Genomic DNA, 27,884 nt, shown 5'->3' with positions numbered 1-27,884 from the left:
AACATGGGGACACGGTGCTTTGAGGGGTCGCAGACCCCCAAAGCATTCTCCCAATGTTGAGGGCATGTGGCCTGGTATGGTTCAGGAGGGGGGGGCACTCTCTCGTCCCCCCTCTTTTCCTGCAGCCTGTCAGGTTGTGTGCTCGGATAAAGGGTCTGGTATGGATTTTTAGGGGGACCCCACGTCAATTTTTTTTAATTTGACGCAGGGTTCCCCTTAATATCCATACCAGACCTGAAGGGTCTGGTAATTGAATTTAGGGGAACCCCATGCTTTTTTTTTTATCGGTGAATAAATTGTCGGCTCCGTAATACAGAGAACACTCATTTGAGTGTTCTCTGCATTACGGCAGCCAACAATTCAAAGTGATTTTAAAATACTTTTTTCCTTCCAAAATGACACTTTGTGCAGGGACAGTTCTAAGCACGGGAAACATGCGCCCCTTCACAGCCATACTATAGACACCCCCCAGGTTTGAAATTTAAAGGAATATTACACTTTTATTATTTCACTTTAATCATTATTAAAATCACTGCTCCTGAAAAAATACCCTTGGGGACCCAGGTCCCCAAACACTTTTTAGGACATTAACTTGCATATTAGCCTTTAAAATTAGCACTTTAGATTTTGAACGGTCGAGTCCCATAGACTTTAATAGGGTTCTAAAGTTCACACGAAGTTTAGGTCTGTTCCCACGTTCTGGTGCAAACCGAACAGGGGGGTGTTTCGACTCATCCTTAATCAGGATCTGGTAAGGTGTGAGGTCGGAGTGTTGTCTCTGCAGCATTGTATGGGGAAGCGGAATACTCCCTTGTTGTAGCAGTTTACAAGGAAATTTATACAAGGAGAAAGATTTTTTTTTTTTTAATTAGGTTCTATGAAGAAAATATGCTTTAAAATGAAGTCAACCTATCACTTAAAATGTGAACTTGGAAGTGCCCTGTGCCACCTTCTCATCATAAGGCATTCTGGGTAAGTTGCTCCTTCCTTTCCGGCTGACGAGCTATCAGCTTAAGCCAGAATGGGTGCCTAAAAGTACATGCAAGTGCTATGGAGGAAGAAGCAGTCAGCTATGATGCGATTTCTCCTGCATGTCCGCTGCTGCAGTATCGCCAACCGTCTTCTCTCCATCGCGCACCACATCCTACTCTCACAGACAAAGCTCGTAGAATAGGCTACAAGGCCAAGCAAGGGTATGTCGTCTACCATGTCAGAGTTTGCAGTGGTGGATGTAAGAACACCGTGCCCAAGGGTGCAACCTATGGTAAACCTGTGCACCATGGTGCTAATCAGATCAAGTTTGCAGGCAGCCTGTAGTCTGTTGCTGAGGAGTGTGCTGTCCATCACCGTGAAGGACTAAAGCCCCGTACACACGAGAGGACTTATGTCCGACAGACTTCCAAAGGAGTTCCGTCGGAGTTCTGCTGGAATTCCGACGGAGTTCTGACAGACTTTTCGGCCGAACGGACTTGGCCACACACGATCACACTAAACTCCGACGGATTCGAACGTGATGACGTACGACCCGACTCGAATAAGGAAGTTCATAGCCAGTAGCCAATAGCTGCCCTAGCGTCGGTTTTAGTCCGTCGGAGTAGCATACGCACAAGCGGATTTTTCGAAGGGGACCGGGTCCGGCGGAGTTCCGTCTGGAAAATTTGAAGCATGTTCCATATTCTAAAGTCCTTCGGACTTTGGTGAGTCAAAAGTCCGTTGCAGCTCACACACGATCGGATAGTCTGACGGACTCAGTCCTTCGGACTTTGGATGTTGAAAAGTCCGCTCGTGTGTACGCGGCATTAGAGTCATTAACTCCTATGGAGTTGGTGAAGACTAAACTTATAAGTTCTTTGAGATCGTTCTCATTGACAATTTCCACAAGGCCATCAAATGCAATCCAGGTACCCAATGGATCACAAAAAGCTGTGCACAGACACAGGGAGACGGGTGGGCTGACATCCACTGGCAAAAAGAGTCATGGTCTTGGCAAAGGTCACAAGTTCCATCTTACCATTTGTGGCTCTCGTTGTGCTGCCTGGAGAAGACACAACTCTTCAGCTCCACCGTTACCACTAACTGGGATCATACTTGTAAATTTGACATTAAAATAAAGTTGTTTTTGGACAAAAAAAAAATGTACATGCTTCCATCAACTTTAATATTAAAAATTATTTTTGAAGGCACCAACAAATGTATTTATTAATATAGCTGGACACATCTACATACAATATAATTAAAGTGACCCCAACACTAAAATAATAATATTACAATCAGCCTATAAAAGAACGTGTTTAATATTTATCCTCTGGGAAGGCGGTGGGTGAAATCTGTGATGGTGATAGGTATCTCGGGTATCTGACACTTTAGGATGTTTTGGATGGTTTGTCCCCCTCTGGTCACTGTGGTTTCTCCTCACTAAGTGACTACATTGTTCTGTAGTGATGGAACGGCTGGTGGGAAGAACCACTACACCCAGCAGGGAACAAGGTTTCCAATAAACCCAAAGTGTCTGATACCAGCGGTGTCCAGAGCAAAAATAAAACTCACCATCCTCCGGAGAGGTAAGTATCAAATATTTATATATAACAGTGTCCATTCTCAATACATTAGCAAAATACTAAGATTAACAAAAATAGAGATAATGCTCTAACCACGTGTAACCCAGTGTTGCTCCATACTTATTAGTGGATAAATGTTTTTGTATTCAGGTCAGGTCTGAACAGAATTATATAACATTTTGGGAAAAATATACAACCAAGAAGTCCAGAACTTGAGGCTATTAGAGCAAAAACCTCCACAGCCACCATGTATTTCCCTCTGGTGCTCAGATAGGCCGGGATCATGGCGATCCAGACACTGCAGAACACCAGCATGCTGAAGGTGATGAACTTGGCCTCATTAAAACTGTCTGGTAATGTCCTGGCTAAGAAAGCGATAATAAAACTCACAGCTGCCAGAAGCCCCATATATCCCAGGACAGAGTAGAAGCCGATAACTGAACCCTCATTACACTGAATGATGACCTTCCCCTGATAAGAGTGAGTGTCCCGATCCTGGAAGGGAGGAGAAATAGACAACCAAGTGACACAGATTAAGACTTGAACCAGTGATAAGACACAAATGATAAAAGTCGGTAGTTTGGCTCCCATCCATTTCCTCCAGGGGCTCCCAGGTTTGGTGGCTTTAAAAGCAATACACACCATGATACTTTTGGCAAGTAGAGAAGAGACGGCAACTGAGAAGATGACACCAAAAGAGGAGACACGGAGCATGCAGGTCACATCTACTGGATGGCCGAGGAACAAGAAGACACAGAGGAAGCTCAGCATGATGGAGACCAGGAGAAGATAGCTCAGGTTCCGGTTATTGGCTTTAACAATGGGGGTGCCCTGGTAATGTATAAATATCCCCAATATTAAACCAGTCAGAAGACAACAGAGGATGGAGACAGCCGAAAATACTACAACATCAGTGTAGGAGAGAAATTCCACCAGTCTTGGAACACACCGATCCTTCTTCTCATTTGGCCATTCTTCATCAGGACATTTCATGCAGTTTTCACTGTCTGCAAGAAGAACAATACAAACACAATGAACAGAGATAGCAATGGGGATTCCATCAGAGCATTGTGGGAGAGATAAACAAAATATCTATCGATCGACTGAATTCCTATAGGTAGAGACTGCCTATTGGCAAGTGGAAGAAAAGTTGTCGTTGCCATAAGGACATGGTAAAGAATATAAAAAGGAATGCATGCAACGGGGTGTATTTACTAAAACTGGTGCACTTAAAATATTTTACAGCTGTACATGGTAGCCAATCAGCTTCTAACTTCAGCATTGACAATTAAACCTCAAAGCTGATTGGTTTCTAAGCAGAGCTGCACCAGATTTCGCACTCTCCAGCTTTAGTAAATAAACCCCAATGTGTTAAAACCACTTGCCGACCGATTCCTGTACATATACATCGGCACTTTGAAGATGGATATCTCGGTAATGGCAGCAGTTGCTGTCACAACCGAGGTATCCATCTTTGGAGCTGGCAATTCTGTTTACTATAATGGTGGTTTCTGCAGCAGATTCGCCGCAAGATCACCCTTATCGGCGGTGGGAGAGAAGCCACCCCCCTTTCCCGCCGCTCTCCCGCATCCTTGGACCACTTACCGGAGCTGTCGGCAGTGGCGGAGGCGATCGGGACCTGTCCCTGGCTGGGTATGGAGACAAGTGAGGCTAAGATGGCCCCCCACCCGTCTCCATACCATAGCAGGGCGGATGCAACATCAAAACGTCTTTTCCGCCCATACATCTTAAAGGGACATTTTTCTGTTGTCATTTTTTTAAATGGCAACATTTTTTTAATTTATTTTTTTGCATTTAGGCCCCTTTCACAATGAGGCACTTCTAAACTGCCAGTAAAACATTTGGGCGCTTTTGAAGAGCTTTCCATTAATTTCAATGGAGGGGGGCATTTTTTCACCTCCCTGCCAGCCCACTGCCCCAGTGGGAAAGCATTCATTGATTTTAATGGAAATAGATTTTCGTGAGCTTTTCAGGTGCTGTTTATAACGTGAAATTGCCTGAAAAGCGCCTCAGTGTGAAAGGGGTCTTAAGTCCAAATATGAGATGTGAGGACTCTTTGGCCCCAGATCTCATATATAAGAGGACCTGTCATGCTTTTTTCTATTACAAGGGATGTTTACATTCCTTGTAATAGGGATAAAAGTGACCGTTTTTTTTTTAAACAGTGTAAAAAGAAATAAAAATCAAACAAAAAAAAAGAAAAAAAAACGTGCAAAAAAGGTATCGCCACAATCGGTAGAGCGAGAGCAATAATTCTAGCCCTAGACCTCCTCTGCAACTCAAAACATGCAACCTGTAGAATTTTTTAAATCTCGCCTATGGAGATTTTTAAGGGTAAAAGTTTGATGCCATTCCACGAGCGGGCGCAATTTTGAAGTGTGAGGCCGCGTACACACGCGGGGACTGTTCGCCCAACTTTGTCCGCTGAACAGTGCTTGGGCGGACAGTCCGCTCGTGTGTGGGCTTTCAGCGGACAGTTTCAGCGGACAGTTTGACGAACAAGGTTTTTCGGAATTTCCGAAAAACTGTCCGCTGAAACCTTGTTTCAGCGAACAGTCCGCTCGTGTGTAGGCTTGTTCGTCAAACAAAGTTGCGCGCATGCCCAGAAAGGATTTTCACGCCGAAAGTTATAATGCAGTGTATAGGACGTCGTATTTTTCGTCACGTCGTACGTGCCGTTCACGTCATCGCGCACAGTTTCAGCAAACTGTTCGTCCGTCGTGTGTGGCCATGTCCGTCCATGCTAATTTTGAGCGGACTGTTTGCCGAAACTGTTTGACGGACAAAGTTGGGCGAACAGTCCCCGCGTGTGTACGCGGCCTGACATGTTGGGGATCAATTTACTTGGCATAACATCATCTTTCACAATATAAAAAAAATTGAGCTTACTTTATTGTTGTCTTATTTTTTATTCAAAAAAGTGAATTTTTTTGAAAAAAGTGCGCTTGTAAGACCGCTGCACAAATACGGTATGACAAAAAGTATTGCAATGACAGCCATTTTATTCTCTAGGGCAATGATGGCGAACCTTGGCACCCCAGATGTTTTGGAACTACATTTCCCATGATGCTCAAGTACACTGCAGAGTGCATGAGCAGAAATGGAGTTTCAAAACATCTGGGTGCCAAGGTTCTCCATCACTGCTCCAGGGTGTTATTAAAAAAATGTATAATGTTTGGGGGTTCTCCTTAATCTTTAGCAAAAAAATGTGTTTTTAACTTGTAAACACCAAGTGTGAAAATAAGGCCTGGTCTTTAAGTGGTTAAGGGCAGCAAAGTGATGATAATGGGGGAGTTTCAATTTCAATTGTCTGAAAACCCTGAAAATGAACTTCTCTTATTTGCGTCCATGGAGTGATTAGTCTCTATGTTGTGGAGAACAGGATGGGGGAGGGTTTGAGTCATTTTTTTTTTAAACAGAAATTATTGTTATCGAAGTACCAACAAATCAACAGAAAAGAGAAAACCATAGGTACATAGTACAAGTGTTCAAGGGAACAGACATACATTGTATACTGACATAGGGATGAAAATCCCAAACATAGTCGCTAATATTCATTGACATCTATGAGGGGGGGAGGGCAGAAGAAGGGGAGAGTAAAGGAATGGGAGGAAAGAGAGGAAGGGATTAGGAAAGGAGGAGGTAGTAAGGAAGGAGCAAGGTGGTGGGGGGGTAAGGGGAGGGAACCAAAGAAGGGAACCAACACAACAATTATCAAATACCCAACATAGGGAATAAGTATTTAACATTAGCAGCTTAAAAAGGCTAGAGCCATTAGTCTGCCCCTGTACCCCAAGAATCAATCCAGGCAGACCAAATTTGATCAAACTTCCTAGGGTACTTTCGGTTAAGGAAGGTAAGCTTGTACTGATTCACAGTAGAGCACCAGGAAGTGGCCGTTGGAGGCTGAGAGGACTTCCAGCATAGGAGTATCTACCTGCATGCTTAAATTGAAGTATAGCAAACAAAAAGTTTCAGATATCTACTCATATGAGAGTCATTAAAAACATTTAACAAGAAAACTTTGGGGTCCAGTCCGAGAGTCAAACCACACGCGGAGTTACCATCAGACACCACCGGCGTCCAGAACAACTGTAAGGATGCACGAGACCATACCATAGGAAGAAACTAGGCCTCCGAGGCCTGAAACTGTGGACAAGCCAAAGAAACAGATGGATAAATGGTTGGTAGGTGCTGGGGGGGTATAATAAACCCTATGCAGGAATTTGAGTTAGGTAAATCTATCCCTGGCTAAGAACATAGTGGTGATATACTGTAAGATTCATCCTCCTCCAAAGTAGGGATATTAGCGTGCCCTCTGAAATATAATCGACTCTCTTTGGCTACATAAGCCATAGACAAGCGTAGTTAGGGAGCAGAAAGCGATATATCCATCACACTGGAGGTCAACATCCTCTCTATAGGGTCAGACTCTAGAGTCATGCATAAGCTGCAGGTACCTAAAAAAACATCCAGTTAGGTAAGTGATAAGCTGCCTTAGGTTCAGGGAATGACCTCAGATGACCCTACTATACTATATGTTGAAGACCCACTACCCCTAGAGGCCCATACACTAAGATCCGGAATGTGCGGGAGGGATGGGTTACCCCACAGAGGGATATGAGGGGAGAAGGACTCCGGGCTATGATATGTGGCCCACGCTTTATACCAGACCATGACAGTGGTGCATGTGACGGATCCTATCCCACACTCCGCTGAGTGCTTCTGTCAGTAATACCACTTCCTCCAGTCTGACCATCAGAGAGATATATTATTATAGCTGCATTGAATACAAGTCTAGCCGAAAATAGCTTGTAGAATCTTGAATGATTTATTGGACAGAATACAGCCTTTTTATACATGTTTAACACAAGGGGTTAGATAACGAGGTAGGGCTGGCTCATGGATACTCCCCCTCCCCCCTAGCAACAACTTAAAAGACAATTATATAATTAACATGTCAATTAACACAGCACTTAAAGGGGCGTTCCGGCCAACATTTTTTTTTTTAAAGTCAGAAGCTACAAACACTGTAGCTGCTGACTTTTAATAAGGACACTTACCTGTCCAGTGAGCCCACGATGTCGACAGCCCAAGGCCGATCCGTCCATCGGATCGGCTGTCGGCGCCTCCATCTTAGACCCCTTTCACACCAGGGCATTTTGCAGGCGCTATAGCGTTAGAAATAGCGCCTACAAAATGCCCTAAAGAAGCTGTACCATTGTTTGTAGTGTGAAAGCCCCGAGGGCTTTCACACTACAGCGGTGCGCTGGCAGGACGTCAGAAAAAAGTCCTGCCAGCAGCTTCTTTGGAGTGGTGAAGGAGCGGTGTGTTTACCGCTCCTCCACCGCTGCTCCCCATTGAAATCAATGGGGCAGCGCTGTAATCCCGCCAGCAAAACACCGCTATTGCGGCGTATTTCCAGCGGTTTTAACTCTTTCGCAGCCGCCAGCGGGGGGTAAAAGCACCCTGCTAGTGGCCGAAATGTGCCGCAAATCTGGCGGTAAAACGCCGCTAAAAATAGCGGCGTTTTACCGCCCACGCTATCAGCGGTGTGGTGTGAAAGGGGTCTTAACGAAGGGAAACAAGCCGTGGAACCTTGCGACTTCACTGCCTGTTTCCTACTGCGCATGTGGGAGTCACGCGGCGCTTTGTGAATGGCCCCGTTGTTTTACACATGTCCATACACATGTCCCAGAAAGCAACACGGCTGCTCGCCAAAGAGGGGGAAGCGCCGCGGAATAGGAAGAGGCAGATTAGGAAGATTGCCTAGCAACAGCGGTTTCAGGTAAGTTAAACATTTTTATTTTTTTTTACTTTCAAAATATTTTATTTTCAATAAAATAAAAACAATGGAAAACAGAATTGAAATAACAATGCATACACTTATTCCTACACTACAGCATTTGACAAGTGCAGAATGCATTTAGGAGGTGTATAAGGACATAGGTTAGACCCACTGAGTGGTCCAACTACAAAAAACCCTTGTGATGCTCCTGTTTTTGGAGGACCCACTGAGGGGAACATGAGGATACTCTGGGCACCCCTTAGGAGGATCATGCTGTGCCCATGGAATATCTCCAAAATACCTCCCCAGGAGAGTCTGGTTGGAGGTTTCCGACAACCAAGGCTGCCGGGATTTAATCTTCGGAGCTGAGGCCTATAGCCCCTTCTAGATGGGGGATTGTTATAGAGTCTTCTCTGAGGCGGATGTACCATAGGTGCCCTCGGTGTGAGGAGAAGGTGTTAAGAGTATGGTGTGAGAGGAGAGGAGAGGAGTATCAGAAAGCAGGAGAAGGGGGGGTGAGGCAGAGAAAAGAAGGAAAAAGCCAAACAGCAGAGCGGGAGCGGTGGTGCTTCGTTAGACTTGTTTTCCAGCTATAAGAGATATGCCCATATATTTGGCCCAGAGTTCCCAGGTTGCTTCAAACTCCTTGGTTTTGTCTAATAGGATGCTTGTGAGTTTTTCTTGGAACATAATCCATGAGATTTTTCTTTTGGTGGCAGGGAGAGAAACCTATGGTTGTTTCCATGCCTTAGCTATTGTCAGCGTCACACCTAGTAAAATGAAGTGTATTAGTTTGCGTGTGGCTTTAGAAGTCCTGGGAAGATTAGCATTCAGAAGAGCAACTGTCTGGGTTTTTGGAATCAGGTGATTTTTAACTCTTTAGATCAAGGCAAACAACCTGTTCCAGAATGACCTTATTCTGGGGCATTCCCACCATGTGTGAGCCATAGTGCCTGAAAGTTGGCACCCTCTGAAGCATTGAGGGTTAGCTGTAGGGTACATGGAGGCCAACTTAGCTGGAGTGAGGGACCATCTGGTCATCACTTTTAAATTGGATTAGATCAGAGATGTATTTTGTATCCCTTTAAAGGCTCTAGAAAAGGACGTCTGCCATTTTTCCAAGGTCCAGTTTATTTGCAGGTCATCCTCCCAAGACGTCATGTAAGGGGCTTTAGTGGGCATTTGGGCAAGCGACTGGTAGACAATGGAGATTCCACCCCTCTGTTCCGTGGACTGTCTGCACCAGATTTCATATGGAGTGAATCGGGGGGGGGGGGGTGGTTTAGATTTCCAGACTTTATGAAGGAAGTGTTATATTTGCTGAAATCTGAAGTGTTCAGAGAATGGGATTTCCAGCTGTTACCTGCAGAATTTCATGGTGATTGGTCCTGTGGCGGTAAAAAACTGTCCTATCCAGTAGGGCCCCTTTCCCAACCACCATTTAAACTCTTTAATGTCTTGGCCTGGGATGAAGTTTGGCTTATTAAAGATATGGGAAAGGGGTTGACATTCAGAGACCAAGGAGGGATTCATTCTCATCTTGTCTCAAAGAGACAGAGATTGGGAGAGAATGGGCAAGAGAATTGGGGTTCTTTCCCTGGGTGAGACCCCTAAGAGGAAATCAAGAGTATACAAGGAAGCCACCTGTCTTTCTATTTGAATCCAATCCGGCTTTTCGGTTTTGGAGTGCACGTTTGAGAGTTGAGAGATTCTGGCTGCTTGGTAGTACCAAAACAGCCGAGGCAGTCCCAGACCCCCCTTAGTCCTGAGTCTGTATAGAGTATTTTTTGGCAGTATGTGGCCTGACCCTCTTCAAATAAATGTGTTTACTTTTTGTTGAAAAGATTTCAAATGGTCTTTTCTTATATTAATCGGTAAGGCTCTGAAGAGGTACAGCAGTCTGGGAAGGAGTGTCATCTTTATGGCGTGTATTCTACATAGCCAGGAAAATTCCCCTTTGGCCCAATTTTTCATGTCAGACTCGAGCTTCCTGTATGTGGGAATAAAGTTAGTAGTATATAATTGTTCAATTTTTGCTGTAAGGGTGATCCCAGGTATTCTCTTGAGGAGTTGCTCCATTTGAAATCAAAGGAGCTTTGTAGTGATGTTACTAAATCTCGTTTCAGGGATATGTTGAGGGCGTGGGATTTGGCATTGTTTACCTTAAGACCTGAGATCACTGAGAAGTCAGAGAGTAGTTTGCATAGATTGGGGAGGGAAGTGATCGGGGATGTGATGAATACAAGCATGTCGTCGGCGAATAGGCCGCATTTATGTGTTTGAGGGCCGCATGATACTCCTCGAATATTGTGGTTAGAACGTATTGCAATTTCTAGAGTTTCAATGGCAATAGCGAATATTAGCGGGGATAGGGGGCAACCTTGCCTAGTGCCTTTCTCGATGTTGAAGGGTAGCGAATATTGCCCCTGTAGGTGAATCAAAGCTTTCGGGGAAGAGTAAAGGGAGTGAAGCAGTCCCTTTAAGCGTTGGTCAAAACCCCAGCGCTCCCTGATAGCAAAGAGGTATGCCTATTCCACTGAGTCGAACGCTTTGTGTAGGTCTAAGGACAAAAGCATCCCCTCATGTTTGGGGCCGCTGTTCCAGTGAGACTGCAGGGTGGAAATAATGTCAATTAGGGATGAGCTTCGAGTTCGAGTTGAACTCATGTTCGACTCGAACATTGCTTGTTCGCCTGTTCGCCAAACAGTGAACAATTTGAAAAGCCACGGAACACCCTGTAAAAGTCTATGGGAGAAATTTAAATTGCTAAATGCTAATTTTAAAGGCTTATATGCAAGTTATTGTCCTAAAAAGTGTTTGGGGACCTGGGTCCTGCCCCAGGGGACATGTATCAATGCAAAAACGTCCGGAGATACTGCAGGAATCCCGGCAGCCTGACAGGTCTTAGCTGAGGAGGACGGGGCCACCCGTCACCTGACCCCGCCCCCCTGAAGCAAGGGGACAGCCGGACTTCCCCAGTGACGTGTGGATGACCCCGCCTCCCTGTGATGTAATGGAAACCTGTGTTACTTCAGAGGGGGGCGGGGTCACCTGTACATCACTGGGGAAGCCTGGCTTTCCCCTTGCATCAGAGGGGGGCGGGGTCAGGTGATGGATGGCCCTGTCCTCCTCAGCTAAGATCTGTCAGGCTGACGAGATTCCCGCAGTGTCTCCGGTGGAGACAGGATGTGCTGCGCTGGACCATCGGAAGAGATCACCCATCGCTGGATCCCAGAGAAGAGATCAGATCACCCATCGCTGGACCCCGGAGAAGAGATCAGCCATCGCTGGATAGGAAGAGTGGATTACCACACCTGGAATCTTTTTTTTTTTAATAAAATACTTTTCCCAACGGTGTCTGAGTGTTTTTTAACAATTTTTTTACACTTTCTTTGTGAAATTGTAGGGGTACTTTTGTACCCCCTTACCATTTCAAACAGGGGGGCCGGGATCTGGGCATCCCCTTGTTAAAGGGGGCTTCCAGATACTGATAAGCCCCCCACCCACAGACCCCCACAATCACCAGCCAGGGTTGTGGGGATGAGGCCCTTGTCCCCATCAACATGGGGACATGGTGCTTTGAGGGGTCACAGAACCCCAAAGCATCCTCCCAATGTTGAGGGCATTTGGCCTGGTACGGTTCAGGAGGGGGGACACTCTCTCATCCCCCCTCTTTTCCTGTGGCCTGCCAGGTTGCAAGCTTGGATAAAGGGTCTGGTATGGATTTTTGGGGGGAACTCCACGCCATTGTTTTTTTTAAATTTGGCGTGGATTTCCCCTTAATATCCATATCAGACCTGCAGGGGGTAACCCCACGTCATTTTTTTTTTTATTTGATGCGGGGTTCCCCTTAATATCCATACCAGAACTGAAGGGCCTGGTAATTGAATTTGCGGGAACCCCACAGTTTTTTTACTTCAATAACTGTTCTCTGTATTACGGGGAAACTCAGACGGAAAAAAATTGAGAGCAGGATCTTAAAATTTTCCGACAAAAAATCCGATCAGACTCTTTCCAATCGATTGTAGAGAATTACGATTGGACAAAGTGCCACGCATGCTCAATTCAAATTATGAGACCAAATCTATTGGCTACTAGCCTCAATGTAGTCCCGTCGTAAACGAACGATTTTCCCACAACTTTGTCCGACCGTGTGTATGCAACACCAGTCTAGGACAAAATCCGTAGGAAAAAAATCAGACCGTAAGAAATGTGGATTCAACTGGTGTCCATACAGCTCAGCATCCAGGCTCTTACCGAGCAGCCAGCCTCGTGCGTGGCCCCCTTCTGAAGAGTCCTTATCCTGGTTGCATGACGAGTTGCTGGACCTCTCCAAAACCCGAGACGGCACCGGAGCACTTTAGAATCCTCCTTCCAGTTACTGCGCCACGGAATAGCCAGTTCCGAGACTCAGAAACAGATGGATTCGCACCCCAGGCCACGAGGGCCTCTGGGGGCTGGTCAGGAGGACCAGGACCATGGAGTCAGAACATACTTCTGGACCGGAACCCGAAAACCACGTGACTTCAGCACCTTAAGTCCCCTCTCCCGGAATACACAGCGAGGCAAAGCGCCCACTGATTGGCTCCGAGAGAGAGATTGGTACCCAATGCGTCCAACCAGACTGCGTTACAATGCCTGTCAAAGGTGTTACCTGCACCTATGACCAGGCAGAACATTAGTACAGTCCAGCCAGACTGATGCCAAAACCACAATTTAGAACAATTAACCCCAAGACTCAACTATAGTCTTGGGAAAAAACTAAATTTACAGACCTATCGCGTACTCTTCAGGAGTACCGGCGCTACAGTTTTATTTTATTTTTGGAGCTCAATGATACAGTTTTTTTATCATAAATGTGGAACTTTAGAATAAACGTAAATGTTGCTGTGCATTGTGACAGATCAGGAATTGAATAATGCAGGTTTGTACTGCCAGAGTTGACACTGTTATTTTTTTTCAGTCCACAAACTCCCGTGTGTTGTCAACCCAGTGGCGGCCCATAATACAGTTCCTTAAGTGCACTGTGTTCGGACGCCGGACACAGTCCGATGCTGGACACAGTGCCCTTATGGGAAGTGCCACATCTATGCAATCACGAGATTGCAGACATGGTGCTGCATTTGCGGGCATTTAGCCCGCCTTGCGGCATTTTCTGAAGCGCCGAGTAGCATCCACCCGGCCATAGTAACATATACTACAGGCACCTGGCGGAAGCTACTTTGGCTCTTCAGATTTGATTGACATCTGACCTCAGTTAGATGTCACTTCCTGTCTCTCTCTGCCATTGTTCCCGGGAGAGGAACCAGGAAGCATGTCGCTCCATCAGCGCTGCCAGTGGAAGGACACAGGCTGAATTTGGGGGGGACACAGGCTGCATTGGGGGGCAGAGGCTGCATTTAATGGGACACAAGCAGGCTGCATTGGGGGCAGAGGCTGCATTTGGGGGGACAGAGGCTACATTTGAGGGGACAGAGGCTGCATTTGGGGGGAGCACAGGCTGCATTTAATGGGACAAAGGCAGGCTGCATTTGGGGGGCAGAGGCTGCAGTTGGGGGGACAGAGGCTGTATTTGGGGAGACACAGGCTGCATGGGGGGCACAGGCTGCAATAGGGGGAGCACAAGCTGCATTTAATAGGACACAGGCAGGCTGCATTGGGGGGGCAGAGGCTACATTGGGGGGACACAGTCTGCATTGGGGAGCACAGGCTGCATTGGGGGAGCACAGGCTGCATTTAATGGGGCAAAGGCAGGCTGAATTTGGGGGGGACAGACTGCATTTAATGGGAAACAGGCAGGCTGCATTGGGGGGGACACAAGCTGCATTTGGGGGGGCACAGGCTGCATTTGGGGGGACACAGGCTGCATTTAATGGGACACAGGCAGGCTGCATTTGCGGGGGCAGAGACTGCGTTTTGTGGGACAGAGGCTGCATTTGATGTGACACAGGCTGCATGTAAGGAGGGACTCCACTGGGGGCACCTGATGTAAGGATGGGCTCTGCTGGGGACACCTGATAGCATTTGGTTGTAGGCGACGTGGATAGTGACACGCTCAGGGCTCCCACTGATTCTGCACTATGGTGAGTTGAATGATTTTATTTTATATTACAATACAATAATATAAATGATGTGCTTCAATCATCTTCAAGTGCTAACACCAGGTGTTTGGAATATCTTTATCTGCTGATTGTTAAACTTTCTAAAATACACATTTCTATTGTTGTGTAGGATCTGGGCCTGCTGTCCCTTCATTCATCTCGTCCCTCTCCCTCCACCCCTCGTTCAACTCAGACGCTAACCACGCCACCTAGGAGCCACACCCACTATTTCGCTCAAACCATGCCCATTTTAACCAAGTGGGAGGGGTCAAAAAGGAAGGGCGGTTGTGGCACACCCCCATCCTAAAATTTCACCAGCCGCCACTGTGTCAACCCACAACCTGCTTTAGAGGCTGAGTGCATTTCTGGCAGGATCAACAGGTATATTTTTGTATTTGCAGGAGACTTTAAAAGGATACAGACTGAGGAAATGATGCACACACTGTAGAGATGTACTTCCTATGTTTTCTTTCCGGACATACACTTTACCCACAGCCGTATCTTCTGCCCAGTCCAACAATAACTTGGTAACAAATAGAAACTCCACCTGAAATGTTGGAGATCTCTCCTTCTGGACACAAGACACACTCATAGCAACATTTATGAATTGAAGATCCAAACTTTTTTCTGTTACCGGGAATACAGGAATCCGAGCATCGAGATACCGGAACCTGAAATCAGATATTTTCATCATTTCTAGGTGCATCATATCTCATGAGGCTATACAATTTAAGTGTTACAAATAGAAATGAGGTTTGGGTTTGTCTCTACCCAGGGCCAGATTAAGAGCATCGTGGGCCTGATGCTGAGGATTTTGGTGGCCTTTTTCTCTGCTGGGCCATGGATTATGAAGCCCCTTGCCCTGTATGCTACATTAACATTTTCTCTACAGCACTGACTTCCTTAACTACCACTTATGCGGTCGGATTTTCGGCCATCAAAAGACCGATGAGAGATTTTTCGTCTGAAAAAAGCGACCGTGTGTAGGCTCCATCGGGAATTTTGCTGGCTGAATTTCCGCCACAAATACTACACACATCAAACACCGCCACCCAGTGTGTCAACACTGCGCCAGTAGTCAACCTACCCCCCCCCCAGCTGCCACTTGTATATATATAAATTAAATAATTAGAAGGTAAAAATAACCACACACCTACACTGTGTTAAATCACTATCACCTTGTGGCGCTAAATAGGTAAGATCAATCCCCCTGTAAAACCACCAAACCTAAATAATGGGAGTGTACAGAGTGGATTCTCCAACCCTTATTGCATACACCTAAAATAAAGTGTATATAAGCAAAATCAACAAGTCAAGTGTATAAAAAATATTATCAAATGACCTAGTTCATTCAATAATTATAAGTGCACGAGTAAACAGAAATTTTCATATCCATTAAAATATGTGCATATCCCTCAACAAAAAACAATATAATCAAAAATAAACAAATAAATAAAAATATATATATGCAATAGTGTATACCGATTCCACAAGTGTTTATATCAAGCAGAAAAAACAAGTCATTTTCTTAAGTGAGACAAAACAATTTCTTAGCACATAAAAAAAGGAAAAAAGTGCTCAGTAGAAATGTCCCAAAGTAGAGCGACAGGTAGTGATAAAATAAAAAATCAGCAAAAACTTCTTATGTATGCTTTCTTATCAGTGTCCCCAATCGATGAAAAACTCCTTCACCACACCACCAGTGACCCCCTATGGATGGAGCACTCACCAGACAGGTTGCCTAGCACTCTCGCACCAGGCTCAACAGGCGTTTTAAATTGTTTAAATTAGGAATCACAGATGTCCAGCACAGAATATCCAGAGAGTATTAATTCCCCTTTGCAGATTCCAATAGGATTATCTCCCCAAGTTCCTCAAAAAGAAAAACAAAGGCTTCCCATGGTGTAATACTATAAAACAACTTTAATAGCACACTTAAAAGCCACTTGGTAATGCACTCACATGTAAAAAACTTGTAAAAAGCACTTCAAAATCACTGCAATACTTCACATCAGCAAAACTTCACTCTAAGGCATTGGTGGTTACAGTGGATACTGGTCGCAGTTAGCAGTGTCAGTGATATCTCTCACCCCTCCTTTTGCTGTATGGTACCTTACAGCCAGACTCTCAATGACACTCTCTCTCCAGTCCTGTTCCTCGTGTAAGAGGCACACACACTTCCGCCTTGTTTGCAGAGTTTGATTCAATCAATGGTTGCCAGATAGCCACGCCCCCGACATGTTTCGTCACTAGGACTTATTCATGGGATTGAATAAGTCCTAGTGACGAAACATGTCGGGGGCGTGGCTATCTGGCAACCATTGATTGAATCAAACTCTGCAAACAAGGCGGAAGTGTGTGTGCCTCTTACACGAGGAACAGGACTGGAGAGAGAGTGTCATTGAGAGTCTGGCTGTAAGGTACCATACAGCAAAAGGAGGGGTGAGAGATATCACTGACACTGCTAACTGCGACCAGTATCCACTGTAACCACCAATGCCTTAGAGTGAAGTTTTGCTGATGTGAAGTATTGCAGTGATTTTGAAGTGCTTTTTACAAGTTTTTTACATGTGAGTGCATTACCAAGTGGCTTTTAAGTGTGCTATTAAAGTTGTTTTATAGTATTACACCATGGGAAGCCTTTGTTTTTCTTTTTGAGGAACTTGGGGAGATAATCCTATTGGAATCTGCAAAGGGGAATTAATACTCTCTGGATATTCTGTGCTGGACATCTGTGATTCCTAATTTAAACAATTTAAAACGCCTGTTGAGCCTGGTGCGAGAGTGCTAGGCAACCTGTCTGGTGAGTGCTCCATCCATAGGGGGTCACTGGTGGTGTGGTGAAGGAGTTTTTCATCGATTGGGGACACTGATAAGAAAGCATACATAAGAAGTTTTTGCTGATTTTTTATTTTATCACTACCTGTCGCTCTACTTTGGGACATTTCTACTGAGCACTTTTTTCCTTTTTTTATGTGCTAAGAAATTGTTTTGTCTCACTTAAGAAAATGACTTGTTTTTTCTGCTTGATATAAACACTTGTGGAATCGGTATACACTATTGCATATATATATTTTTATTTATTTGTTTATTTTTGATTATATTGTTTTTTGTTGAGGGATATGCACATATTTTAATGGATATGAAAATTTCTGTTTACTCGTGCACTTATAATTATTGAATGAACTAGGTCATTTGATAATATTTTTTATACACTTGACTTGTTGATTTTGCTTATATACACTTTATTTTAGGTGTATGCAATAAGGGTTGGAGAATCCACTCTGTACACTCCCATTATTTAGGTTTGGTGAATTTCCGCCAGCAAAAGATTGAGAGCAGGATCTCAATTTTTCAGACGGAAAAGGTTTCTATGGGAAACTCCGATCGTGTGTACGCAATTCCGCCACAGAAAAACTCACGCATGTTCAGATTCAACTACGAGACGGAAGCTATTGGCTACTGGCTATTGGACTTACTTTTTCTAGTCCCGTCGTAAGTGTTGTTTTATTTCAGGCTTCTCAGCCTAGAGGTGTGATCTGGGGAATTATTGGACCAGATCTCACTGCAAAGAGGACCTGTCAATTATATCAATAAAAGTAAAATTAACAATAAAAAAAATGTAAATCGCCACTGTTCCCACGTGCTTGCTCGCAAAAGCGAACGTAAGTCACACCCACATATGTAAACGGTGTTTAAACCACACATGTGAGGTATCACCATGAACATTAGAGCGAGAGCAATCATTTGAGAACTAGACCACCTCTGTAACTCAAAACATGTAACCTGTAAAAAAAAGGTAAGTACCGAAGTTGACGCCATTCCACGAGCGTGTGCAGTTTTGAAGTGTGACATGTTAGGTATCCATTTACTAACACATGGTTCTAAACACTAGACACTAGACATGGTTCACAGCACAACCCCATTTCTTTTACTTCCTGGATCTCTGGGTATTGAAGGGTGAGTTTCACGGGTGGGGAGCGATTGGCTCTCAGAGGGGGGTGTGATTAATGTTAATCATGAGTCGTTTTCCCTCCTATCCAGGAACATTTTATTACCATATGTTGATTGTGATCAGGGATTGGTGTTTGGTTTTCTACAGTTATTTATATATATATGAGCAATATGGGGGAACAGTTAGATGCCCCAGTAGAAGTCCCTTGGGACAAAACGCATAGGGCTGGTTTCTATTTTCCCTTTTAAACATTGTGATCACTTTTTATTTTACTATTTTTATATCTTGTGTATGCCAATAAACAGCATAAGTGCTTTTTTGAACTACACTATGGAAGGCTGTTGTCCTTTTTTGTTTTATATATGACCCATCCTGTGAGCCTCTTCTACTTTCATGGGAAACCCATTGCTTGGCGGTTGCTCCCCAATCTTTGGACTTCATTGAGAGAAGGATCCCTGAGGACATCAGCTCCCAACTGAAGGATCAACTGCGATCAGCTGGATTGTTCCTGAGAGATCGAGGACTCACCTGTTCATGCTTGGTAGACCTGGTGTTACCCACATGCAAGTCCACAGACTCTGGTAAGAGTACCCATTCTTTATTTATCTGCCTGGTGTCATTGCCACTTCATAAATCCAGCTGACAGACATGACTCTGAGCTTCTTCCTACCCCCAAATGAGGGACATCATTCCATAGTCACTTATCTTCCCAACATCACTCCCTGGTCACCCCATAGACACTGCAAGAAACCCCTCTTCATTCTGACCCCATCATCCCCTCCACACTCCTCCTCCCCTATACACACAGCCCCTGTCATCTCCTCCACACACTGCCTGTCAGGGCTGGCTTAGCCCTTCCTCCTCCGGGCTGGCCGCTCAGCTGTCAGCCAGCTCTCTTCTCTTCCCACAGTTACCAGCTGTTCCCGATGATGCTCGTCTGACCTGCCTATTTAAAGCCTTCCTGCTCACTTTTTCATTTGCCTTATCACAGGGAACCTTATAGTTTCATAGTTTCCTAGTTAGTAAGGTTGAATAAAGACACCAGTCCATCCAGTTCAACCTGAGTGAGTGTCTACAATTGTTCCTATCCCTGTACATTGCACACTCACATCAGTCCCTACCCTCAAGTAGCCCACTATCCTAGGTCCCCATTCATTTACTAGGCCAATTAACCTACCTGCATGTCTTTGGAGTGTGGGAGGAAACTGGAGTACCCGGAGGAAACCCACACAGGCACAGGGAGAACATGCAAACTCCAGGCAGGTAGTGTCATGGTTGGGATTTGAACCAGTGACCCTTCTTACTGCTAGGTGAGAGTGCTAACCACTACACCACTGTGCTGCCCATGACCTTCTCCTGCTGTTTGATTCAAGATTGGCTTGCTGACATCCCACCTGGCTTCTTATCCTGCTTGCGGTTGCTCTCCTTGGAGCCCCAACTTCCCGGCCTGGCTGATTACCTGATCTGGTTAATGAACTTTGGACTGGCTGACTACCCGATCTGGCTACAGGCCTGTTCATTGATGCTTCATTTGTTTCGCAGCACTTGATTCCGCTGCAGCTGCGTGACACTCCACTTGCCATTGAGGCCCTTGACGGGAGACCTTTACAACCTGCCCATGTGACTCATGAGATGGTTCCATTGTCCATGGCCATAGGGGCTCTTCACCATGAGATAATCCAATTCCAATTTATTTCCTCACCCAGATTTCCGCTGGTTATTGGTCATCCTTGGTTACAGAGGCACTGGTCCTCCTGGTCACCACAATGCAGTGAGACATGCTTCCTGAAGGTATCCAAGGTCCTGTGCACCGCTTCACTCTCCTCCTTGCGGGAGGAGTACCGTGATTTTGGCGAGGTCTTTGATAAAGGTCAAGCTGGTAGTTTTCCTCCACACCAGCCTTATGATTGTGCAATTGACCTTCAACCTGGTGCCATACCCCCTCGTAGCTGGGTTTACCCTTTGTCGGTCTTGGAGGATAAGGCCATGGAGGAGTATGTTGCTGATGCACTTTCTCGAGGTTTCATCTACAAATCCACGTCTCCTGCTGGTGCTGGTTTCTTCTTTGTGAAAAAGAAGAGCGGTGAACTGAGACCTTGTATAGATTATAGGGGTCTCAATCATGTGACGATTAAGAATGCCTACCCGATTCCATTGATAACAGAGTTATTTGACCGACTCAAGGGAGCAACGGTTTTCACAAAGCTTGACCTGAGAGGGACATACAATCTTGTGCGCATTAAGGAGGGTGACAAGTGGAAAACTGCGTTTAATACCAGAACAGGCCATTATGAATACCTGGTAATGCATTTTGGCCTTTGTAACGCCCCGGCAGTTTTCCAGGAATTTATTGACGAAGTCCTCCGAGATTTGTTGCAATTGTGTGTGGTGGTTTATCTCGATGATATCCTCATATTTTCCAAGTCTATGGAGAGCCACCACACAGATGTCTGTTGTGTACTTCAGAAACTATGAGAGAACAATCTCTATTGTAAACTGGAGAAGTGCGAGTTCCATCGTGAACAGGTTACATTCCTGGGCTATGTCATTTCCACTGCTGGTTTTTCGAGGGACCCAGAGAAACTGTCGGCAGTCCTACAGTGGCCTCGACCCGTGTGTTTACGTCCTCTGCAGCGTTTCCTGGGCTTTGCCAACTACTATCGGAAGTTTATTCGTAACTTCTTGTCTTTGGTCAAGCCTCTGGACTGACATGACCAGAAAGAACGGTAACCCACAGAGTTGGTCTCCGGAGTCCATTAAGGCCTTTGAGACTCTCAAGGCTGCCTTTGTTTCTGCTCCTGTGTTGGCACATCCTGATTCTACGTTGCCTTTTATTCTAGAAGTTGATGCTTCTGAGACAGGAGTTGGCACCCTTCTGTCTCAACGTCCTAACTCTGAGAGCGCTATGCATCCGTGTGGCTACTTCTCCAAGAAATTGTCACCTGCTGAGTGCAATTATGAGATTGGTGACAGAGAGCTGTTGGCGATCAATTTAGCCCTGAAAGAATGGAGACATCTCCTTGAAGGTACTACTGTGCCCGTTCTTATTCTTACTGACCATAAGAATCTTACATTCTTGTCTGAGTCTAAAGCCCCATACACACTATCAGATTATCTGCTGAGTTTTTCCTTCAGATTTACCAAAACCATATAATATGAGGACAAACCTTAGGAGTTTCAATGTGTATGCAATCAGGCAGGCCCTTCTACTACATGGTTTTGGTAAATCTGAAGGAAAAACTCAGCAGATAATCTGATAGTGTGTATGGGGCTTAAGCGACTCTCTCCCAGAAGGGTGCAATGGGCTCTTTTCTTGTTAAGCTTTAATTACATTGTCTCATTCTTACCCGATACTAAGAATGTAAGGGCTGATGCCTTGTCACGACAATTTTCCTCCACTTCCAAGTCAGAGTTGGTTCCTATGATTCCTCCTGATTATATCTTGGCTATGATTCACACCAGTCTCACTTCTCCTTTGGGTGACAAAATTGTTGCTGCTCAGGTCCATGCTCCTTCTGATAAACCTTGTGATCGCTGCTTTGTCCCAGAGAGTCTCTGTACTGCAGTTCTCCAGACTTACCATTCTCCCAAGGCAGCTGGCCATCCTGGGAAGAATCAACTCATTTGGGCAACTCCCAACAATTCTGGTGGCCTAGTCTACGGGCTGATGTTACCGCCTTCATAGCTGCCTGTCCCATGTGTGCTCAGAGTAAGACTCCCCGACACCTTCCAGTGAGCCTCCTACAACCCATACCCAATGGAAAGAGGCCCTGGACTCACTTGTCTATGGATTTCATTGTGGAATTGCCCAACTCCCAAGGCAACACTGTTATCCCTATGGTGGTTGACCGGTTCTCAAAGATGAGTCATTGTATTGCACTTAAGAAGTTGCCCACCTCTAAGGAACTGGCTTCCATTTTTGCTTGGGAGAACTTTCACTTACATGGGCTACCCAAGGTAATTGTCTCAGATAGGGGCAGTCAGTTTGTCTCCCAGTTCTGGCGAGCCTTTTGTGCAGAGTTGGGAATCCAGCTTGCGTTCTCTTCTGTGTATCACCCACAGTCTAATGGGGCCGCAGAACGACCCAATCAGTCCTTGGAGCAATTCCTATGTTGCTTTATTTCTGACCATCATAACAACTGGTCTGACCTATTACCTTGGGCAGAGTTTGCTCATAACAGTGCCTTGAATTCTGCCTCCCGATTGTCTCCATTTATGGCGAATTATGGTTTCCAACCTTCCATGTTGCCTGACTCGTTTGTTTCACAGAGTATTCCTGCATTAGAGGAGCATCTCCGTGGTCTTCGTTCCACTTGGGTACAAGTCCAGGAGGATTTGCGTCATGCTAATGATAGGTACAGACTCCATGCTGACCGCAGACGCCTGCCTGCGCCTTCCTACCAGGTTGGGGACAGGGTCTGGCTGTCATCTCGCAAACTTCCGGCTTCATGTTCCCTCACTGAAGTTTGCACCTCGGTTTATTGGGCTGTTCCGTATCCTTCGCAGGATTAACCCAGTAGCTTACTCGTTGGACCTTCTTCCTGGTATGCGCATCTCAAATGTGTTTCATGTCTCCTTATTGAAACCGTTGGTCTGTAACCGATTTACCACCTCAATGCCACGTCCTCACCCTATTCTGGTTGAGAACCATGAGGAGTATGAGGTACAATCCATTGTTGACTGCCGTAGGTTCCGTGGGCGCATACAGTACCTGGTGCATTGGAAGGGGTACGGTCTGGAGGAATGCTCCTGGGTTTCACCCTCTGACGTACATGCCCCTGTTCTCCTCTGCGAGTTCCATAGACGGTTTCCCCTCAAGCCTGGTGGCCCTCCGAGGGAAAGGGGTCATTGAGGGGGGTACTGTAAGGGCTGGCTTAGCCCTTCCTCCTCTGGGCTGGCCGCTCAGCTGTCGGCTAATTGCCAGCTCTCTTCTCTTCCCACAGTTACCAGCTGTTCCCAATGATGCTCATCTGTCCTGCCTATTTAAAGCCTTCCTGCTCACTTTTCCATTTGCCTTCGCATTGGTCACATCACAGGGAACCATCTCCTGCTGTTTGTTTCAAGACTGGCTTGCTGACATCCCACCTGGCTTCTTATCCTGCTTGCGGTTGCTCTCCTTGGATCCCTGACTTCCGACCTGGCTGATTACCCGATCTGGTTAATGAACTTTGGACTGGCTGACTACCCAATCTGGTTACAGGACTCTGGCTATGCTTGACTATGCTTTTTTCTATTTACCTTTTATTTTTATTAATAAACAAGTTTGATTTGATTGTACTTCTGTCTCAGTCTGTTTCATGGTTCCTGACACTGCCCCCACCCATCCCCTCCACACTCCTCCCCTATACATACTGCCCCCATCATCCCCTCCACACTTCTCTCCTATGCATACTGCCCCCATCATCCCCTCCACACTCCTCCCCTATACATACTGTCCCCATCATCCCCTCCACACTCCTCTACTCTACATACTGCCCCCATCATCCCCTCTACACTCCTCTCCTATACATACTGCCCCATTATCCCCTCCACTCTCCTCCTCTACACATACTGCCCCATCATCCCCTCCACACTCCTCCCCTATACATACTGCCCCCATCATCCCCTCCACACTCCTCTACTCTACATACTGCCCCCATCATCCCCTCCACACTCCCCCCTATACATACTGCCCCATCATACCCTCCACACTCCTCCCCTATACATACTGCCCCCATCATCCGCTCCATACTCCTCTCCTGTACATACTGCCCCGATCACCCCCTCTACCATCCTTCCCTATACATACTGCCCCCATCTTCCCATCCACAGTCCTCTCCTGTACATACTGCCCCCATCATCCCTTCCACACTCCTCTACTGACAATTTATATGGAAAGGGGAACAAAACCTGTGCATTGAGATGTAAAGGGGAACTCTGTTGAATCTGATGCAAAGGGGGACTCTTGTGATAAACTCCATATGATTAGAAATGTTATATAAACACAAAATATATATAGTGTATACTACATAAACAATTGTGGTGCATTGCTTTGTACAGGGATAATGAATTTAATGATAAATGTTGGCGTGCGCTGCTAAAGTGTTCAGGTTTGGCTTGGTGAGAAGGTGGCGGCCCTCGTCCCATTGGATGGACAGGCGGTCCCCGGGTTACAAACAAGGCTCTGAAGGTTTGTTCTTAAGTTTACATGTAAGTTGGATCAGGTAGATTTTCAGTTGTTTTCCTTTATAATTATATCCCATGTCACATATGTCAGAGATTTACACCCTCCATCATCTTCTATGACAACTTTATTCAATAACTTATATACAGTATCTCTCAAAAGTAAGTACACCCACTCAGTCACATTTTTGCAAATCTTTTCTTCTCTCTTTTCATGTGACAACACTGAAGAAATGACACTTGGCTACAAAAAATGAAAATGTCCAAATTGGGCCCAAAGTGTCAATATTTTGTGTGGCCGCCATTATTTTCCAGCAATGCCGTAACCCTGTTTGGCATGAAGTTCAGAGCTTCACAGTTTGCCACTGGAGTCCTCTTCCCCTCCTCCATGATGACATCACGGAGCTGGTGGATGTTGGAGACCTTCCCCTCCTCCACCTTCCATTTGAGTATGCTCCACAGATGATCAATAGGGTTTAGGTCTGGAGACATGCTTGGCCAGTCCATCACCTTTAACCTCAGCTTCTTTAGCAAGGCAGTGGTGGTCTTGGAGGTGTGTTTGGGGAGGTTATCATGTTGGAATACTGCCCTGCGGCCCAGTCTCTGAAGGGAGGGGATCATGCTCTGCTTCAGTATGTCACAGTACATGTTGGCATTCATGGTCCCCTTAATGATCTGTAGCCCCCAGTGCCGGCAGCAGTCATGCAGCACCAGACCATGACACTCCCACCACCATGCCTGACTGTAGACAAGACACACTTGTCTTTGTCCTCCTCACCTGGTTGCCCCCACACACGCTTGCCACCATCTGACCCAAATACGTTTATCTTGGTTTCATCAGACCACAGGACATGGTTCCAGTAATCCATGTCCTTAGTCTGCTTGTCTTCAGCAAACTGTTTGCAGGCTTTTTTGTGCATCATCTTTAGAAGAGGCTTCCCTCTGGGATGACAGCCATGCAGACCAATTTGATGCAGTGTGCAGCGTATGGTCTGAGCACTGACAGGCTGACCCCCCACCCCTACAACCTCTGCAGCAATGCTGGCAGCACTAAAACGTCTATTTCCCAAAGAAAACCTCTGGATATGACGCTGAGCACGTGACCTCAACTTCTGTGGTGGACCATGGCGAGGCCTGTTCGGAGTGGAACCTGTCCTGTTATACTGCTGTATGGTCTTGGCCACTGTGCTGCAGCTCAGTTGCAGGGTCTTGGCAATCTTCTTATAGCCTAGGCCATCTTTATGTTTTTTCAGATCCTCAGAGAATTCTTTTCCATGAGGTGCCATGTTGTACTTCCAGTGACTAGTATGAGAGAGTGAGAGCGATAACACCAAATTTAACACACCTGCTCCCCATTCACACCTGAGACCTTGTAACACTAACGAGTCACATGACACCAGGGGAGGGAAATTTTCACTTAGGGGTGTACTGACTTTTGTTGACAGCGGTTTAGACATTAATGGCTGTGTGTTGAGTTATTTTGAGGCAACGGCAAACTTACACTATTATACAAGCTGTACACTCACTACTTCACATTGTAGACAAGTGTAATTTTTTTCAGTGTTGTCACATGAAAAGATAGAAGAAAAGATTTACACAAATGTGAGGGGTGTACTTACTTTTGTGAGATGCTGTATTCCCAAAATCAAAAATAAATATCCTATAAAGAAACATTCCACGTGAATAAATTTACAGCAATCAGCAACCTTCACCGACTCCAAGAATGACCCCATTCATGAACAGGCACATTGGCCGGTATATCTTCCAATAAGGATAACGATCCCTATAAATCCTAATTATGACCCTCCTCCTCAGCATATGATAGAAACACAAAACAACCAAAAAATCTCTTACTTTGCCTCTTTTCCAGAAGATGGGATCAGTGATATTCATTAATACTCCCGGCACAAATTCTTGGCCTTTAATATAGGAAATTATCATAGTGAGAAAACGTGAGTTGTTCGCCGTCATCCAGCTTTGTAAAGCAAGTTCGGTTGGAACTTCTCACCTCTCATTAAAGTAGATCTCGCCATCGTCCGGGTCGGTGTAATGAACATTTCTCACATATTTGTGCAGCTGTTAATGGAAGACAGAAATCCACACATTACCATCTACAGCTATAAGAGTTCTGGAATTAACCACCTCAATACCGGGGACCTTCACCCCCTTCCTGTCCCTGCCAATTTTCAGCTATCAGCGCTGTCACACTTTGAATAACAATTGCGCGGTCATGTGACACTGTACACACAGGACATTTTTAGCATTTGTTTTCACACAAATAGAGCTTTCTTTTGGTGCTGTTTTTTTTTTTTGCTACTGAGAGGTGGCACTGATAGGCAGCAGTAGGTGGCACTGGTAGGCACAGATAGGCGGCACTGATATACACCTGTAGGGGGCACTGGTGAGCACTGCATAGCAGCAGTGGCTCTCCCTGTAGCGTGAGTAAAGCAAAAGCCGATTACTGAACTTCTGTTTACATCACGTGATCAGCTGTCATTGGCTGGCAGCTGATCACATGGTATTGGTCCGGTATCGGCCCCGGAAATCCGATCTATGATCAGCCAAATCTTATTGACTTGCTGATCACAGAGCGTGCCACGTGCACCCTGCAGGGGGTGCGATCTCAGGAGGATGTACATGGACGCTGTCCCAATTGAGGCCTGCGCTATAGCGGTCTTTCCCCCTATACGGCGGGCAGGAGGTGGTTAAGGTCTGCTTAACCACTTTAGCTTTGGAAGATCCCCCCCCCCCTATGACCAGGCCGCCATTTTTTCTATTCAGCACTGCACTAAATTTACCTGGCAATTGCACAGTCATGTAACACTGTGTCCAAATGACATTTTTATCCTTTTTTTCACACAAATAGAGCTTAGTTTTGGTGCTATTTAATCACTGCTGTTTTGCTTTATTTTGTTTTTTGCTATAAAACACATCCAGCTAAATTGAAAACAAAAAAAAACAAATTTCTTTTTAAATCTTGGCCAAAATGTATTCTGCTACATGTCTATCCCAGTTATGCCGCGTACACACGTCGGATTTTTTTTTTTTTTAAAAGATACATTTTTATTGAGTTTACAAACAATACAAGAATCACATGAAATGCATTAACATATAGTTACACAACGGTCTTGACATACAGAAAATCTCTGAAGTATTGCAGCGGAATAAGCATTATGCGTAGGTCGGTGGAGGCAACCTTATGTCGCCATCCTGTGTGATCCTCTCTTGGAGATGGAGCTTGATAGCTCCATTTAAGTTGGGCAGGGTTCTCCTCTCCACCCAGACACCCCTTACGGGAT

General features: G+C 45.5%; 1 protein-coding gene and 1 pseudogene across 1 annotated transcript in view; one reads left to right on the top strand and one right to left on the bottom strand.

The window, feature by feature from the left end:
* Window positions 1–1,021: 1,021 nt before the first annotated feature.
* LOC143956705 (large ribosomal subunit protein eL15-like) lies at window positions 1,022–2,129 on the top strand (annotated as a pseudogene).
* A 192-nt stretch (window positions 2,130–2,321) lies between these two features.
* LOC143956752 (vomeronasal type-2 receptor 26-like) overlaps window positions 2,322–27,884 on the bottom strand; it is a 181,196-nt gene continuing 155,633 nt past the window's right edge. The window contains exons 5-8 of the mRNA XM_077466939.1: window positions 26,594–26,661; window positions 18,952–18,970; window positions 15,016–15,139; window positions 2,322–3,565 (exon numbers count right to left, since the gene is read on the bottom strand). Of these exons, the coding sequence (XP_077323065.1) occupies window positions 2,682–3,565; window positions 15,016–15,139; window positions 18,952–18,970; window positions 26,594–26,661 (1,095 nt within the window). The 3' untranslated portion in view covers window positions 2,322–2,681. The remainder of the gene's footprint in view (window positions 3,566–15,015; window positions 15,140–18,951; window positions 18,971–26,593; window positions 26,662–27,884) is intronic.

Source organism: Lithobates pipiens, unplaced genomic scaffold, assembly GCF_037356315.1.
Source record: "Lithobates pipiens isolate NorthernLeopardFrog02 unplaced genomic scaffold, aLitPip1_a1.2 Scaffold_41, whole genome shotgun sequence".
Taxonomy (NCBI): Eukaryota; Metazoa; Chordata; class Amphibia; order Anura; family Ranidae; genus Lithobates; species Lithobates pipiens.
Note: the sequence above shows the minus strand (reverse complement) of the source record. Positions and strands in the feature narration are given on the sequence as shown.